Genomic DNA, 18298 nt, shown 5'->3' with positions numbered 1-18298 from the left:
GTCCCACAAAACACAGAGGGCACTCCTTGGGTTATGCCTTGGGAGGCTGAAGCAGGGCAGGGGCAGCTGACCATGGTCAGTTTAAAGGGCAGTATGACCACTGGGTCTGTCCCCTTCCTATGTGTACAGGCAGTTTCCTGAGGCTGGGACCTGCCTCCCTTGACCCTCAGAGAAAGGCTCTCAGAAACGCAGCAGCAGGAGAGAGCTGGCTGTCACTACCACACAGAAACACTCCTTTCTCGCCAGCCTTCTCGTAGAAGGTGAGTCTTCTTATAGAAGATGTAGGCGGACGCTCTGCAGTGGCCCTGGCATAGGTACCAGCCAACACAGGGGCAGACCGCATGCTGCTGCCAGGGAAGGTGGCAAGGGACTCACAGGGATAGCCTTTGCACAGCACTTCAATGGGAGTGGACATCTTCTTCTCACTGATCCTCTCATACTTCTGCCTCTTGGTGGCGGCCTTCAGCCCCTGCCAGGGGAGAGAGCCCAGGTTGAAGTACATCAGCACGTACCCCAGAGACTCCAGGTCGTCCCTTCGAGATTGTTCTGGAAAGAGAAAGGGAAAGTGTGAAGGGCAGTACATGTGTGCACATACAAAAGCGAAAGATCACCAAACATGACAAGGGAAATGAATTTTAAAAAATAACAGAAAAATAGCCAAGTGTGGTGGTACACGTCTGTAATCTCAGCAATCCAGGAGGCCGAGGCAGAATAATCCCAAGTTCGAGGCTAGATTTGGCAACTTGGAGAGATCCCGTTTCAAAATCAAAAACAAGAAGGGCTGCGGGTGTAGCTCACTGGTAGAACACCCTTGGGTCCAATTCCCAGTACCACAAAAAAAAAAAAAAAAAAAAAAAAAAAAAAATCGCATACACACACACACAAGATTTAAAATAACAGAAAAATGTACTCGAATGGCTTCTTCGCCAGAAGTGTCCCTTGCATGCTATTAAGGAAATCCCCAAACACCCCAGCTAAGCATCATCACTCACTCCAGCAGTCCTAAAAGCCAGCCTGTCTGCTACAATGCTTTGACAACAGCCTCCAGACCTCTGGGTTCTGAACACTGTTCATGTCCACAACCCTGAGGCCACCTGAGAAGCTGGCCTTTTCCCAAAGCTGAGGGACAGACATGCCCAGAGGCACCCAAGGTAGGTGGCACCAGCCCAAGGCTCACCGATTCCAAGGTGTGTGTTGATGGAGGCGTACCGCGCCGTCCCAGTGAGGTTCTTGTTCTCTCGGTATGGGATGTGCTGGTGGGTCCTTGCATCCCGATACTTCTTGGCCAGCCCAAAGTCGATGATGTAGACCAGATTGCCCTTCTTCCCTAGGCCCATGAGGAAGTTATCCGGCTTCACATCTCGATGGATGAAGTTCTTTGAATGAATGTATTCAATACGACTAATCTACAAGTAGAGAAGCAATGGCGAGAGATGACATCCCAGAGCATGAGCCTTAGAAATGGAATGTGCTCTCTATTCCTCAGTCAGAGCAGAGTGAACTAACAATCAGGAAGGTGGACTCATAACTGAGCAGTCGCGTCCCCAGGCAGCTTCAGCTCTCCTGCCCCAGGCCTGGGTATCTCCTCTCCCTAGCTCCACAGGGGTGTACAGACAGCAGACTCCACTAGACAATGGTGTGCACCAGCTGGACTATGCACAGGCCACACACAAGAATCCCCTCAGAAACCACACCAGAGTTACTGGGAATCAACCATGTGATCCCGAGAGAACCTGGGAAGCCCATCAATACAACCATATACTCAGCAATGCTGTGGGGAGAGAGTTCTTCTCTCCAAACCAATCAAGGAAGGCTGAACAAATTCCTGTTTAACAGGTCTAATAATGGAGAAATAGCAGCAGAATAACTTAATCCATCAGGCCAACAAATGTTTACCAAGTGTCCACAGTGTTTGGGCACATCAGAGAAAGGAATGCTTACCATTTGATCAGCGAGCAGCAGGACAGTTTTGAGACTGAACTTCCTGGAGCAGAAGTTAAAGAGGTCTTCCAGGCTGGGTCCCAGCAGCTCCATCACCATGACGTTGTAGTCCCCCTCAGCCCCACACCATCTGATAGTAGGGATGCCCACTGAAGAGAAGACAAAAAGAGCCCTTGAGCCCAGACCACAGCAATGACTCTACTCAACTGACAGGTATCAGGGGTTCAGGGTAGTGCTGAGGGGGTCAGAGGACTCTACGAAACTGCCCTCAAGGACGAGAAGCCGAGATTAAGCCAAAAATGTGAAAAACAACACAGAACAGACTCTATGGAGGGTTAGGGCAGGCAGTGGAGGGAAATGAGATCGCACCTATGCTGACTTCACAATGCTGGCCTCTAAGGGCAGGAAGTGCAAAGCATAGGAAAGAGAAGGCAGGGGGGCCAGACAGCAGATGTGTAGAAGGGACCAGCAGGGCCAGCTGGAGACCACGGCCGCACCAGAGAGCTCTGCAGTGCAAGACCAAGAAACAAAAGAGAAAGGGAGCTGCTGTGGGCTGGTAGGAGAGAAGAACATTCTTTTACTCTGATGTTGATGAGAAAAGTAAAAGCAATGGAAACTCTTAGGGAGTCACAAACAACCCAGGTTTTTAACTGCAACTCAGTGAAAATAAAGACAAGATAAATCTAACAGAAACAAGTGATTCAGAAGACCACACGAGGGAGGACAGATCTGAAGACATCAATTAGTACTCCATGACACTCCTGGCACAGCCACTGGCTACAGAAGGCACACAGAAGCTGAGAGCATGAGCTCGACCACGGCCACCTCCAGGTCAGGACCCACGTGCTACAGGAACTGACACGCCGCTCACAGGACCTCCCAGGGCCATGGCTGGTTCTCTGCTCGCTCTCCTGCAAGCTCCCACACATGTCCCAACCACTGCTCTGTGAACAGGCCACAGGCCTCTTGGCCCCTTCATAACAAGACTCAGCCTCATTGTAAGCTTTGATACCAACAGGGAAATCCTCCCACTCAAATATCATTTTAAGATGGGCATGGTGACACATACCCGTAATCCCAGCAACCTGGGAGGCTGAAGCAGAAGAACTGCCAAATTTGAGGCCAAACTTGGGAATTTAGCAAGATCCCATCTCACAGTAAAAAGGCTAGGGATGTGGCTCAGTAGTACCCCTGGGTTCAATTCCCAGTGCCAAAGGAAAATAAAGTCATTAGATTTTTCCTTGAGTAATGTGTCCAGTACTTTATCTTGAGAAATCCTTTCTCTTTCTCACCTCAAGAGTCAGGAAAAAAAATCTATTATTTTCCTGTAAAAGTGTAGAAATTGAACTTCCAGCAGAGATGGAGTAACAGAAACCCAATCCTCCCCACACTTGCAATATCCAAGGAAAACCCAAATACCACACAAAACACAGAACAAAGTTTCTGAAACAGACAGCCTCAGGCAGATGACACTATACCCTTGCCCCCTGCACCCCAGTTCCCAAGTGTGACCATAAAAGTAAGAATCAAAAAGACCAATATAACTGAACTTCATTCCAGAACACAGCTGAGAAAGAAGCTGAGCATTGTGAAGATGCACAGCCCACAGAGCATGGAATTCGAAGCCACCAGGCATGTGAGAAGGCAGAAAGTCACCCAGTGAGGTCAAGCTTGGAAACCAACCCAGCTGCTGGAATCCGCAGAGAATGGCACGAGATCTAAGTTATAATGAGGTAACACTGTCAAGGAAGTTGACGGCATGGAGATATAAAGACCCAAATCTAATGTCTACAGGTGAGAACCATGGCATCTGAAGTGAAGACACACTAAGTGGAATGAGGAACAGGACGCCACGGACTCACCAACTTGAGCACAACAGAAAGCACTGAAACCCAGAGGAAGCTACCCAGAGCCTCAGTGAGCTGCGGGGCAACCCCAAGCCGCAGATGGAACCAGAGCCCGGGAGGGAAGAGGACAGAGTCCAGAGCTGTGAAGCCATAGCACAGGACCGCAACAGGAACGTGCAGCCCCAGCAGCCCTGCACCACCAGTGTGGTGAAGGGAAGTCCTTGGCTGCAGAGGAAGAGCACCAGGCGCCAGGTCTGGACCCTCACAGGGAGCACAGCAGTCACCAACAGCCCACCCTCATCATCACTCATTTCTTTTATTTGAATCAAATTGGCCGTTTGATAAAAACTGAAAGATAGAAGAATGTAAAATTCCAAATTACAGAGTGTAAGACCTGACTTTAGAGAATAAGAACAAGTCTACCTACCTGGGACCACGGGTAAACCTGTACTGAAGTCATTCAAAAAGCGGACTTATTCAAAACACTCTGAAAATCTGCAGCACCATGATCACCTAAGTATGTGACCAAGCATCCAAACACCAGGGACACAATATAAGATGCCCATCAGCTGGTTTACATAGCACTTTGATGGCCTCCTTAGTACCACCCGGGTGGCCTGTAGTGATTCTGTCGTTCCAGTTCACTTAACAAAATCTCAAGATTCTGAGAACACGCAGTGACTTTGAAATACCATTGCTCGCTGTGAGGCCTGAACCAGGCAGCTTTCAACCCTGTTCACAGATCCCTGGACAGGGGCCCGCCTGCTATGGGCACCTTATTCCTTCTGGCGCTATTTCAGGTTCACTGTAGCTCTTCCGGTCCCACTCCAGAGCTGGCCACCTCTCCAGTCTGGGTTCCTCTCAGTGAGAACCACTCAAGGGCCAGGTGTGTCACTGTTCCTAGGCCCCATCTATGTCCAGAGCAAGACAGCTCCAATCAAGAGCGCTCCACAGCAAGCTGCAGTACTTGGAGTACTGTGATTCATCTTGTCCTTCCCTCTTCTCCCTCAATTCTAGACTCATCTTGCCAGGAAAGAAAAGCTGCTGGATTTTGACTGAAATTTCACTGAATTAAGAGCAACTCAGAAAACTGACATCTCAAGTGTTCCTTTCTAGATATCTTAATTTTTTTTTTTTTTTTTTGCTATTGGCATTTTTAAAACTATGTTCTGTAATTGATCATTGTTGGTGTAATAAAACAAAATGACCATATTTTGCTCTTAAGTTAACTAAGCTAAACTTATCCCTTCTGGGTTCACTAAGTTGAAAATTTTATTGTCTATGAATGATGGCAGTTTGCAGGATGTATTAGGTAAAAAAAAGTTACAAAAGCTGACTTTGGAAGCAATAGCTGCAATGGGCCAGGGATTGTGGCTTTGGCAAGCCACCCTGGGCAGCAGGGCCGGCTGGAGATTTATAGCAACATCACCTACAACTCAGTTGTCACTTACCAAACTAACAGAAATATGGAATGATCTCTTTAGTAAAGAGAAAAAGAGGCAGTTATCACTAATTCCCCAAACTGAGAAGACTGAAGTTAAACATGTTGGCAAAACTGATCCTGGCACTGTCTTTGTGATGAATAAAAACATTTCAACTCCTTACAGTTGTGTCATGCATTTGAGTGAGTGGTACTGCAGGAAGTCCATTCTGTCTCTTGTGGACGGACAGCCCTGGGACATGTATAAGCCTTTGATCAAGTCCTGTGAAATTAAATTTCTTACTTTCAAAGATCATGATCCAAGAGAAGTAAATAAGACTTATTGGTGTTCTTGTGCCATCATGATGGCTGTGTGATAGAGAGAGCATTCATCTAGTAGTTGGTCAGTTTGGTCCAGAGCTCCAGAAGTTCCTGTAATTGCTGGAGACTTCTGTTATGATGCAGTTTTGGATAAAAGACTAGATGAGTTGATGCCAATAAAAGAGAACTTGCGTTACATCACAAAAGATGCTCATGCTTTAATTTATAAAGATCTTCCATTTGATCTGGAAGTTGATGCAAAAGTGGCATTAGAAATGTTTCAACACAACAAGTACAAATTAGATTTTATAGAAGAGAAAGCATCTCAGAACCCTGAAAGAATAGTAAAGCTACGTAGAATTGGTGACTTCATTGATGTGATCGAGGGCCCTCTTATTCCAAGAACAAGTATTTGCTTCCAGTATGAAGTGTCAGTGGTTCACAATCTTCAACCTCAGCCAAGTCTTGTAAGAAGATTCCAGGGTCTTTTCTTTACCCTTTCATTTAAGAGCACATTTTACAACATGGGATAAGGTATTGGAAAGATCTTGGCAACTGGTAACTGAAGATCACTAAACCACAGAGAAAAGTATGTCTACCTAATAACTCTGAAAATTAAATATGTATAATAAAATAAAGGTTTGTAATATAATGTTTTTATGTGCTTGGAGAGATAACTTTTCCTCCCTAAGATTGATGTCCATCTTTACCTTTTCCTTTCTGTAAAGGGTAAAACAATTTATGTTGTTCCCAATAAAAATGTAACACAGAAAAAAAAAGTTACAAAATATAACTGTACTACACAACATTCAAAACTGTATCTGGCACACCAGAGTTCCTTCCAGGATGAAGGCAGCACTAACAGTGGTAACAGTATTAACACCTGTGGCACTAGAGACAGAATAAAATACAGTTACCAGCAAGGGGTTCCTGCTCTCAGGGATCCCCGACCAGAAGAGATGAAGCTTGTGGCATGCTTCATTCTCAGCTGTCAGCAAACGGGTGGTGAAGTCCAGTGCACGAATGGCCACAAAACCATTCCTGCTGATGCAAGGCAAAGAACTTTCTGGTCATGCTAATAAATGGGACTCTGTGAAACCAGGCGTTTCTACCAGCAAAATCCAGAACCTAAAACAGATCTGTGCCTGAAAAGTGCTGATTCTGGTGTTTCTGTGGAAACAACTAAAGCCAGCAGGTAGACCAGAGACCCAAGCACCATGAGCTAGAGACAGTATCTGTGGCAGTATCTGCTGCTGCCACTTGTAGTTGTGAACATGGATGCTTCCCTTCATGGGGTCTAAGAACTAAACAAATGTCTGGGGTGAAAACAGGGGACAGGGTCAGATACTGGTACACATACCTTCGCTATGACTTTGATAAGATGTACTAATGTGGGGACTCGGCATTAATACAAACAAAATTCTTCATGAATTTTTCAGCAATTCAGCCTCAGAATGACTAAAAATAAAAATGGCAGCTGGGCACACTGTGCATGCCTGTAATCCCAGACAATCAGCAGGGTGAAACTAAATCTCAAGTTCAAGGCCAGAATGGACAAAACAACAAGACCCCGGCTGAACACACAAAACCCCTGTCAAATGTTTCCAGACAATATTGTTATTTAGATTTTGAAAAACATTAATTTCTTGTGGGATGACAGAAACAAAAAGAGAAGAACAGGGCTCAGGGTGCAACTCAGTGGCAGAGCACTTGCCCAGCATGCACTAGGCTCTGGGTTCAATGCCCCACATTGGAAAAACACCCCAGAATCCTGGAAACACAAATGGGCAAGGGCCTATGGAGACAGACTGCTGCCAGGCAGGTGCCCATGCTCCAGCAGGGAGTCCAAGTCCCTGTTGGGTTGAGGGGCACAGGCGTCCACTCTAACACGTGCCACACCTTTCATGTTACACATGCTGAGTTCCTGACACCTGGTGACCGAAGGATCACCGTGTGTGCACCCCTGCCCCAGACCCCACCACAGCCACTTTCACCTTGGCCAGAATCCAGTAAAATGTTCTGGGTTGGGGGTTACCAAAGAGTATTCTAAAGCTACTTCTGGGGCGAGTTAGGATTGGAAAAGAGCAGGTACTACAGTCTCTAGGTCTTATCTGGCAGTAACTTAGTATTGATAAACACCAGCTGTCAATCCCAGTCTTTTACCAACACAGCTAATTTTAATTTATTTCTGCTCTTTTTGGGTGTTTTCTTTCCTTTTTAATTTTTATTTATTTATTTTTTGGCACCGGAGATTTAACCCAGGGTGTGGTTACCACTGAACCACATCCCCAGCACTTTTAAAAACTTGAGATAGGGTTTCACTAGGTTGCTGAGGTTGGCCTTGAACTTGTGATCCTCCTGCCTCAGCCTCCTGAGCCACTGAGATTACAGGCGTGCACCACCACATTTTCAGCCTACTGTCCCAACCAGACTGTGGACAGATGAAGTCCGTCGGCACGTCATGAGGCTCAGTGCTGCAGGAACCCAGGTTTCATGCGTGCCAGGCAAGCGCTCTACCACTGAGCTGCATCCTCAGTCTTTTTAAAAACAGAATCTCACTAAATAGGCCAGGGTGGCCTTCAACTCCCGAACTCAAGTTCCTGCCTGTGTCGCCGGAACACCAGGGAGCCTCCTGTACTTCACCTGGAGCATGAGGTTGAAGACATGGTACCTACCTCATAGGAGCACTATGACAGTGAGGACAGCATGTCCCCTGAGGCAGTTGTGACCACCGGAGGGCAGTAGCTCTCTGGTCAGGCACCACGGCACCACCAGCCTTTACCAGTTTCCCAGGTAAAGCCCGTGCTGTAAGTCAGAGTATGGACCACAGCCACTTAGCCCTGAGCTTTGTCTTCTGGAACATCCTGGGACAACCCACATCACACAAGATCAGAACAAGCACCATCAGAGGTGCTCACTATCTCTTTCTGAAGAACAATCTGCACCCACCTGCACAGAGGACATGCCACAAGAGGCGGGAGCGCAGTGAAACACAATGCAGAACAGGCAGAACAGGCGCCTTCATCTTGTACCTGACCCTGGTGTGGTCCTGGCTAGAATCTGCCCAACAGGAACTGCCAGATGATGTACTCTGCTTCCCCTTTTGTGGTGCTAGAACCCGGGTTCATGCATGCCAGGCAAGTGCTCTACCATGGAGTTGCACCCTCAACCCTTTTTAAGACAGAATCTTACTAAGTAGGCCGGGCTGGCCTCCAACTTGTGATCCTCCTGCTTCAGTCTCCCAAGTAACTGGGATTATAGGAGTGTACCACTATGCCCAGCTGCAACATTACATGTTTTTAAAAACAAACCTTCAAGGTATCTCCCAAGCATGCAACAGGGTTCAACACCCTTGTTTTATCCAAGAGTAAAATCTGACCCATGTCTGGGGAATGGTAATCAAAGATGCTTTTGGAATCATGCCTGGACTCCAGAATCCTGGAAGTGATGTGGGCAAAAACAAGGGAGTAAGTGATTCCTCCCACTCTATGTTAGAGGCTCAAAGCAGGAGGTGATGACGCCCACCAGGGGCAGCTGGCATGTCTGTGGACAGTGGCAGAGAAGAGCATGCACAGCACCAGAGTGGTGCTGGGTTAGACCTGCTCTGAGTGGAACAGGCTCCTCTCTGGCGATCACTAGACGTCTGCCTGCACCAGCGCCCATCCTGGGCTCATAAGGGACTGTTCTTCCTTCTCCCCTCACAGGCTCCCCAGTTTGCATGTTCTCATGGAGAATCACTCCTTAATGCTTTTTTTAGGCTTGTGGGTTTTATGTAACCCCCACCAAAGCCCAAACCCAGTGTCATCTTATTCTACCCAACTCATCACAACCTCAAAGCTGCACGTAACCTCTATGCCCCCAAGAGGCTGATCCTCTACAGAAGGCCCTCAGGACTGGGTTTCTGCTGATCTCTCCTTGGGACAACACTGCGGGAGGGATGACACCAGAGAGTTGTCATCCCTATGGCCTCCTCTGGTCACATAAAGCCCAAGGAGGACCACAGAAATAGGTATGCTGTTTTGGGATGTATCTGCTACCAAAGACACTTTGTTACAGAAATGCCGGTTCACAGATTAAACTGCTTTTGTGGAGGGAAGACCTCAAGCTTCAAAGATGCCCTCAATACCCGACTTCTCCCGCTGGCCCTTTTGGTCAATGAAGGCAATGTGGATGAATGTGAGGGCTCCCCTCTATCCTCCAACTACAACCATACTGCAGGCAGCTCTAGCTGAAGCACAGCCATCCCTCGGATATGAACCTGCTCCACACGCAGGTGAGAAGGACCACAGGAAACCACGTTGGTGAGGCCACCCTCCACAGTGCTGCTGTGCTTCACGGCTTTCAGCTCCCCAGATGAAACCCTGATCCACTAGACCCAGTCTACAGTCCAGAACACTCTGGAAGTAAGACTCTGAGGTCAAGATGGGTACTCTCTGGTCCCAGATCTTGTGCACCAGCTGGATGCAGGTACCCCAAGGCCTTGGGGCAAGGTCTCACAGAACTGGATAAGGGACTGACTTGAAAAGTGTCACAGAAGTAGCCGAGTTGAAAACCTTTATTTTATTCAAGAGGAAACTGGAGCTGGATGGTCTGAAGAGCCTCGCAAAGCTGTAAGCACAGGGTGTGGCCCACCAGAGGTCCCAGCATCATATGCAATATCACTGGTGACACTTGCCACCATCAACAGACACCATGCATTTTAAAATTCATGCAAATCCTACATTTCAAAGATAGTGTAACCTAGTGGGAAGCTAAGGAAGGTGGTATATAAGCAGAAGAGCATGAGTGAGATCTTCTGTAGCTGAGCCAGTCTCTTTTAAGAAAGAAGCCCTAAACAACTTGGTCAAGGGTGTGGACGGACATCTCCCCCTACTTTCCCAAAATAAATAAGAGACTGGCTTGAGATAAAACTTTGGTTTCCTCCTTTAACAGGTAAAGGACATACCTCCTCCTTGCATCATTTTGTAGATTTTGCTCTCAATGTGGAGCTGAGGGTGTTTGGTTTTGACACATTCAAGCTTGATGGCAACCTCTTCTCCTGCAGCAATATCCGTACCTTGAAAAAGAAAGAAAACCACACATTAATCATCTAATGTCTACGACATGACCCAACATCACAGAAATGCTGCAGAAATGCTGGTAGTATTTGAATTTTCTGAGATAAACCAAATGATGGATGCTCTCTATTTTCTAAGATGGTATCAGTGGCTGAATGACAATTATCTGAAATGTATAGAAAAGTTCATTTGGTATTCTATCACCTGCTTACATCTGCACCCATTCCAGAGTCTTCCTTTCTGATCTGCACCTTCCAATCAGCTCTGTCCACTGACCCCTGCACTCACCTGCCCAGTGCACCATGGGGCGTGCCATGGTGTTTCTCCAAGCTGCCTTGATGGCCTTTGGGAGTGGGCTGGAGTCTCCCTCTAGGAGGAGGGTGGGGTTTAAATGCCAGACCTCCACAGCCTCAATCCAGATGGGCACAGCATCCACCTAACACAGCCCTCAGCAGTTAGGCAGTTTCCAAGCAGAACCAATGCCCACATAGCTACAGAAGCCATTTCTAGTCAGAAACCCTCAGTTAAGCCAAGGGATGCCCCACTCCCTTCCTGGGGATACTAGATTGAAGAAAGGACTTTTCCCAGGGCTCCACTGGTACCACCAATGCAACTCACACCTTCTGACTAATATACTGTGATGAAATACTCTATGAGTTTGGAGTTTTTATTTTTATTTTTTTTTAAGGGCTGGGGATTTAGCTTACTTGATACAGTGCATACCTCACATACACAAGGCCCTGGTTCAATCCCCAGCACCACACACACACACAAAATTTTTAGTTGTTGATGGACAACTAAAAATATTTTTTATTATTTATTTATATATAGTGCTGAGAATCAAACCCAGTGCCTCACACATGCTAGGTAAGCACTCCACCACTGAGCCACAACCCCAGCCCAGTTTGGAGTTTTTAATGTAGAGATGTCAACCTCTGCTTTTCTCAACAAGGGTCTCAAGAGCTGGCAACCACCTTTCCTCCAGGCTCACAGAGTTCTCCTGAGTCCATGAGTGACCTGAAGCCCTACCTGGTACCCTCCCTGTTCATCACACAATGTAGCCAAGGGCTCTGAGAACAGAAATGAGGTCTCTCCAACAGCATACCTGGCCCTCCTCTCCTGTCATAGGGTCCTTCTAAGTAGGAAGTGCTAGCTACTCAGGAAGCTGTGGCAGGAGGGACATAGGACTGAGGTCAGCCTGGACAATTTAGCAAGACCCTGATTCACATAAACTAAAAAGGGTTGGGAATGTTGTTCAGTGGTAGAGCTCCCCTGGGTTCCATCCACAATACTACCACCCACCCAATGACAAAATGACAAAACACTTCCATTCTGCCCAGGGATGTGGTCATTTGTAAAGGAATTAACAGGGCTCCCACAGGCTGAGACTCCTGGGAGACCTCCTGCGGAGGCTGTGCTAGACAGACTGCAGTGGAGACAGAGCAATCTGGCCAGCCCTCAGCGACTCAGCTTCTTTTCTCAGCTGAGATGAGGTGGGAGAAGTCTGTCGTCTGTTTCACAGGGAGCTGAGGAGATGAAGGGGCTTACAGTTACACAGCACTTGAGTTCCAGATGAAGAGCAGAGGAAGGCCAACAAGTATCAGGACAACATGACTGCTGTCATCCACACTGTCCAGCGAACACTCAAGAATCAGCTGCTCTGGTGGCTCAGAGGTCTGCACAAGACACACCACTCCCAGCAAACCTGCCAAAGTCCCTAGACAATGCTACAGGATCTGATCACTGCCAGTGACCACTCCAGATTTAACAACTTCACATACCACTTTGGGAGCAATCACAAGATGGTAACACAGTTCATTTTTTTTCTGCCCACAGCTGGGACAATCTAATTGCAAAAGAAATGACTTCATCTAAAATGTACTATGCAGATGAAAAATGACCTCTGAGTTCCTCTAAGGACCTGGACTCTGACCTCCATCCAGGAGGAGTGGTGACTCATCTCACCAGTTATATCAGCGACTCCCTGCACCCTAAAGCAGCCCAGCTCTGGGGGACAACACTACAACCCTTGCCAGCTGGCAGGTCCACACTGACAGGACAGTCCAGGGCCAATAAACCTAGGACCAGGATCTTCAGGAAGAAGGAGGATAACTCTAGCTTCACTCTACAGCTGATAAAGCTTATGTCTAACAGTCACTGCTACAATACTGACAGCTGTGGGAACAAATGACCACTGGCAACTCTGAAACACAACCTGAATTACACCCTATAATGCAGCCAAGGGCATGTGCTATACTGGCAGTCAGTCGACCAACTGGAGAGAAATGGTGGCTCAAGAGGCTGAGGCCCCAAGCAACCTAGCAAGACCCTGTGTCAAAATAACAAGGGCCAGGGACACAGCTCAGTGGTTAAGCACTCCTGAGTTCAATCCCTGGTACAAAAAAAAACAAAAAGCAAAAAAAAAACAAAAAAGACAAATGTTTGAAGGCAGTACACCCTTACACCCTCCAGGGTTTCCTCCATGGACTTCATTATCTACCAAGATGAAAGGCCAGGCAGACAGCTTCTGTGCACCCTGCAGGTCCCAATGAAAACCCACTAGCCTGCAGCCCTGAAGCCCTGCCCCACCCTGGCTGGCAGCATCCCCATGCCCACTAGCAATGCTACCCCATATTGCCACTGGACCTTGAGGAGACAAATATGGGATAAGGAAGCACTGATAAGCTGACAGCCACTTGGCATTGCTGCATCATGTCTACCTTATTTTATAAAAGTTGTGGTCAGCAACAGACTAGAAATTATAAATCCTGGTCCTTTATCACAAGTAAGTCGAAGAAATACTGTAAGAAGGAACACAAGTATTTAAGAGCTATGATTCAGAACAAGACAAAACCAGGTGACAAGCAGATGTTTATTCAGGTTGTCTATTTAAGAACATTTATCACTCAAACCACCTCAATTTTTTTTTGCAGCTCAACTATTCTGCTCTTCTGTTAAGACAGGGCTCTCCCACTAGGCGAGCCTAGTGTTGGTCTGGGTTTAGACATAGAATAATGCTAATTCCAAGAACACAAAATTATGTTCTTTGAGTTGAGCAGATAATAAAGGTAGTGAATTACATGAAACTAGACCAGAGCATGACCCTGTCCTGGAACAAGAAGGGAACTCTGAATTACCAGCCTGGCTATTCCCATCTAGGGTCGTCAACAGAAAACAGGGAGTCACCCTGGAAAAACAGGGCAAAGTCATCTCTCAGGGAAAACTATGGCAAGGTGACATGGAACAGTATCATGATTCCTCACTGAAATGTTCATGTAATACACAATTCCAAGGTAAATGGAGTCCCAGTGAGAGGCAGTGACCGCTATGTTCTCATGGTCAGCCAGCAGTGGGGACATGGTACCTCTCCAGAGATACCAAGGTACTGAGGGGAAAACCAGAGATGAACAGGTTACTAAAGTTTAGTTCCCAAAATATGGAACATCATATAATCTGATGCAGTCTATCCAGGTAAGCGATGGACAGATGGAGACTCCGAGAAACTGAAGGAATGACAGTGAAACACAAGCCAATAGTTCATTCTTCTAGCCGGGTCCTCGACCGTACCACTTGCTTCTAGAAAACAAATGACAAAGGCTAAACCCAGACATTGGTACCTTGCAGGCACCCTGTTCACAACCGCAACACAGTGGTGCTCCACTTACCATGACACCATCAGACAAACTGGCCTTCAGTCTGGCCCATGCCACAGGCTCTTCTCTGATACCATCATACTGGACTGGGAACACATGGTCCACAACAAGAGTATGGGCTCCATTTTCAGATTTTATCGAGTTTCTATGAGGCACACTGCCATCCAAAATGAAAGGATTTCTGGTTTCCACTGCATCAAAAAAAATGTCACCTCCAGCGAGGGTTGACAATGGGGAGGACAATGGGCTGAGGCTGCCCTAAACCTGCCTGCAATACCAGCATACAACGTCCTGCCCAGGTATGCTCTCAACAGGTGTGCAGGCTGTGTTGCTTTTCCTGTTTGCCCCCAAAAAAGTCTTCTGCATTTGGCTGGCTTGGACTGAGGAAGGAGACTGGATTTTCTGGGTCCCACAGTAGCTCAGGTCCGGTACACATGCTTTCTTTAGCGTGGACATTCTAGGAACAGCTCTACATGCTGCCCCTCTCTGAAGGGACAATTTGGGGAAAGATGTGTACAGTATGGTGGGGCACCCCACTATAGCCCTTTCTCCTGGCTACTGCACAGTAGGCTGCCAGAGGAGACAGGCCAACTAGGGGCACTGCCAGAAATTCAAGGATAGCCTCCTCTTCCTCCCAGTCTCAAATACCTTGAAGTACAGAAAGTCCTGGGTGGAAATCCAAAGATCAAAGATGAGCCCCACTGGAGGAGTGAAGTGCTTTCTGACAAACAACCAAAGTGGCGACAGTTAGGAAAGATTTCATTTATACCCACATTAGAATTCATGACAAAGACTTTAAGTTAAGACCCAATTCCTCACATCTGACTGGCTGCAGACAAATGGCACAAAACTATGGCATAGATTCTCTGCTCCTTCCATGGACCCATCTTTCCAGCCTGTCTTACTCATGTTAGTATGATAATTTTATGTTTCAGTTCTTCAGTGGGGTGCTTGAAAGGAGAGCAATGTAGGTATAGAGCCAATGCCATTGGAGAGAACAATGGTGCCCAACCCCATGCAAGTAAGTGGAAGTATACCCTGATGGCAGAACAGTTCCTCTTAGAACACACACGGTAGACAGAACCAATCCCTCTGAAGAGGTTGGTCCAACTGGTCAACTGTGCCCAATATAAGGTGCCCAAAGGCTGCAACACTGAACAAGCAGAACCCCCACCAAGTCTGCACCATGAGACACACTTACACCTCTGAATAACACGTGGCAACCAAACCACAACTGGATTGTCAGAGTTGATCTTTGGAAAGCAAAAATTATTTGGCAAGGTCTCAGAGAGCAAGACGTTTCAAAATACCTACTTTTTGATGCCTGCAAAAGTGTGCCTAATGGATAGGCTTTTCAGTACAGCTCCTAGATTCTTGAGTTAAAACTTCTGCCAAAATCCATAGTTCTATAAATAAGCCAAACAGCTTCCATTTACCCAGCACTTTGACTCCCAAAACACTGCCGAGAAGGCATCTGACTGACTACTTAGTTATAAATATTTAAATAGTGAAACCCAAATGTCTTTAAAGTATACTTCTCTCAGCAGGTCATTACAGCAGAAGTACAAGTTCAAAATCATCAACATGGCGTGTGATGGAGTTACCTAGACTAACTGGGAACCAACACTAGTTATGAGCTACTAGGTAGGGTCAGTTCATCCTAACACTGTCAGTCCTCAAGGTCCTGGGAAGGGTGGGGGTGAGAAGCACTCGAACTTGGGATAATCTGAAAGGCAAGGCCCAAGGCACTGCTGACTCCTGACCATACCTGACAGGTTGTGCCAGCCAAACACACCCAGGTTGGGCTGCTCAACAAAAGATCTTTAACCCAAATCTAGGCAGCAGTCCTCTGCAGACACATCACTCTTAGGTAGCACATTCTTAGGTTCAGGGGTTTGGAAGAATTTGTGCACGATATAATTTCACTAAGATTATCAATGGAATTTTGTTGGAAGTTTAGAAAAGTTAAATCTTTCAAATTCTCAACTAGAAGCTTTAAGCCAATCTTTCATTACACATGTATACACATGTATTCTTTCACTAACACCATCCAGGACATTCCCACCCCAAGTGTTTTTTCAAGTCTACCTTGAGAACTTTTAATAGTCATAAGAACAACTCATGAGAACTTTCTTACCACTTCCCCTGCCTCCAATTTTGCCAACATCATAACATTTATCTTTGTCTGCAATCACCTAAATTTAATTATTTTTATTTCCAGGTATTAAGTATGCAACTTGGATGCTTCTCATGTACTCAATGACCACTCCAAGGCGGAGAGGCTCTGAACAGAGACCAGGGCCAGTCACGGTCCTAGCTCAAGGGGAACATTTTCAGTCCGTTTATGACTAAGGTGGTATCCTGGAGGATTATGGGCTCCTCCAGTGGGTTAGTTACCTGAAGCTGCCACTTTTGGAAAAGGCAAGATCAGACAGCAACAAGGAGCCTTCGGAACCAGCCCAGAACTTCCCCATTTCAGACTGGGCCACTTTCCACCTCCACAGTGCACTTGGGTTGTTTTGACATCCCCCCCGACACGTGCGCAAGACACAGGGTCAGCATGCAAGTGAGTGGGTGGAGACAGTCAGAGCAAGACCCGCTGCAGAGCCGAGCGTGGCCTTTGTTTACTGCTGTGACCTTAGATGGGGGTAGGGAGCCGACGCCCCGCCCGGCAGTCCAGGCCCTGCCCGCTCTGGGCCCCACCCCCAGGCCCCTGCCTCCACCCGGCCCGGGCAGCACCAAACCCAGGCCCACTGACCCAGCGGCCCAAGCCCCTGGCCCGATGCCCCCAGGTCCCTGCCACTCCCCCACAGACTCGACCTACAGGCCCGCTGCCCCAAGTCCCTGCCTCTCTCCCGGACCCAACCAGACCCAGCCCCAGGCCCGAGCCGCAGCCCCCCGCCACTCTGGGTCCCACGGGCCCCGCGGTTGCAGTCCCGGTCCCAATCCCAGTCCCGGTCCCAATGACCCCAGGCCCCTGGCCCTCTCCAAGGCCCAGCCAGCCCCAGCCCCGGCCCCGGGCCCGATGAGCCAGGACCCTGCCTCTGCCCTGCAGACTCAACCCCCCAGGCCCAATGCCCCCAGACCCCGGCCTCTCCCCCGCAGACTCAACCCCCAGGCCCGCTACCGCAGCCCCTCAGTCCGGCCCGCTCGGCCCGCGGCCGTTGGGCGCAGGCCGGGCCTCCCGCGACCGCGCCCGCGGCCCCGCACCCTCCCACCCGCTCGACCGGGCCTCACCAAGATAGATGTCTCCGAAGGAGCCGCTGCCGATCTTGCGGCCCAGCCGGTACCTGTTCCCGACCCTTAGCTCCATGGCGGCGGTACGGTTCGCTCCTGCCCGCCCGGCCGCTTCCTGGGTCTGCGCTCCGGGAGGCGGCGCCGCTGCTGCCGCTACTGCGGATCCGGTCCGGCTCCGCCCCCCTCACGGCCCCGCTTTCACCATCGCTTTCCGGCCGCCCCGCCGCTCCCAGCGCCTCAATACGGGGCGGATGGGACAGTCCGAGCGCCGCCGCCGCTGCTCCGGCCCCTGCCGGCCCCGCTTGCCTTCTCCCCGCCGCGGATGGACTCGGATCTTCCGGGCCTAAGTCCCCCTTCAGCTGCCTAAAGGAGCCGCCGCCATCGCGCTGTGACGTCACTTCCCCTAGCAACCCGGAGGGGCGGGGCCGCGCCGGAGGGGCGGGGCGTGGGGTGGGGCGGGGCGCTCCGGTCGCGGCTGGGCGCCTGCGCAGAGGGTCCGCTCTGGGCTCGGTGGCCGGAGACCTGGATCTTTGCCGCTGGTCTTGGCGTTCCCGCAGGCGGGCTGCACGTGGTCGCGCAAGGCTTCTGGTTTGCAGGTGTTGGGAAAGCCAGCTGGTCCTCTCGACAGACCTGGGAAAGGCGCCGAGCGGTGCCCTTTGCGGGAAGACAGAGGGTCCCAGCCCTGGATCAGGGGTCATAAGTGTGCAGTATACCCTGACGGGAGCTGCCACTTCCCAGACTTTGGGCACCACAGGATGTCAATACCTGCAGTCTTTGACTGCCTACCCCTTCTCAGTACCAGGTGAAGGCAGAGGAAGAGCT

General features: G+C 48.8%; 1 protein-coding gene and 1 pseudogene across 3 annotated transcripts in view; one reads left to right on the top strand and one right to left on the bottom strand.

Annotated features, from left to right (window-relative positions):
- Csnk1d (casein kinase 1 delta) overlaps positions 1–17866 on the bottom strand; it is a 29382-nt gene extending 11516 nt beyond the window's left edge. For 2 of the 3 annotated variants that reach the window (XM_047546476.1, XM_047546477.1), the window contains exons 1-5: positions 17477–17866; positions 10475–10585; positions 1942–2090; positions 1178–1406; positions 376–546 (exon numbers count right to left, since the gene is read on the bottom strand). In XM_047546476.1, coding sequence (XP_047402432.1) covers positions 376–546; positions 1178–1406; positions 1942–2090; positions 10475–10585; positions 17477–17552 — 736 coding nt within the window. In that variant the 5' untranslated portion in view covers positions 17553–17866. The remainder of the gene's footprint in view (positions 1–375; positions 547–1177; positions 1407–1941; positions 2091–10474; positions 10586–17476) is intronic. The other variant, XM_047546478.1, reaches the window with a different exon arrangement.
- Positions 5053–6105, top strand: LOC124979826 (39S ribosomal protein L39, mitochondrial-like; annotated as a pseudogene).
- Positions 17867–18298: the final 432 nt, after the last annotated feature.

The sequence above is a fragment of the Sciurus carolinensis genome, chromosome 3 (genome assembly GCF_902686445.1).
Source record: "Sciurus carolinensis chromosome 3, mSciCar1.2, whole genome shotgun sequence".
Lineage (NCBI taxonomy): Eukaryota > Metazoa > Chordata > Mammalia > Rodentia > Sciuridae > Sciurus > Sciurus carolinensis.
The sequence above is the reverse complement of the archived record's forward strand: the minus strand, read 5'-3'. Positions and strand labels throughout refer to the sequence as shown.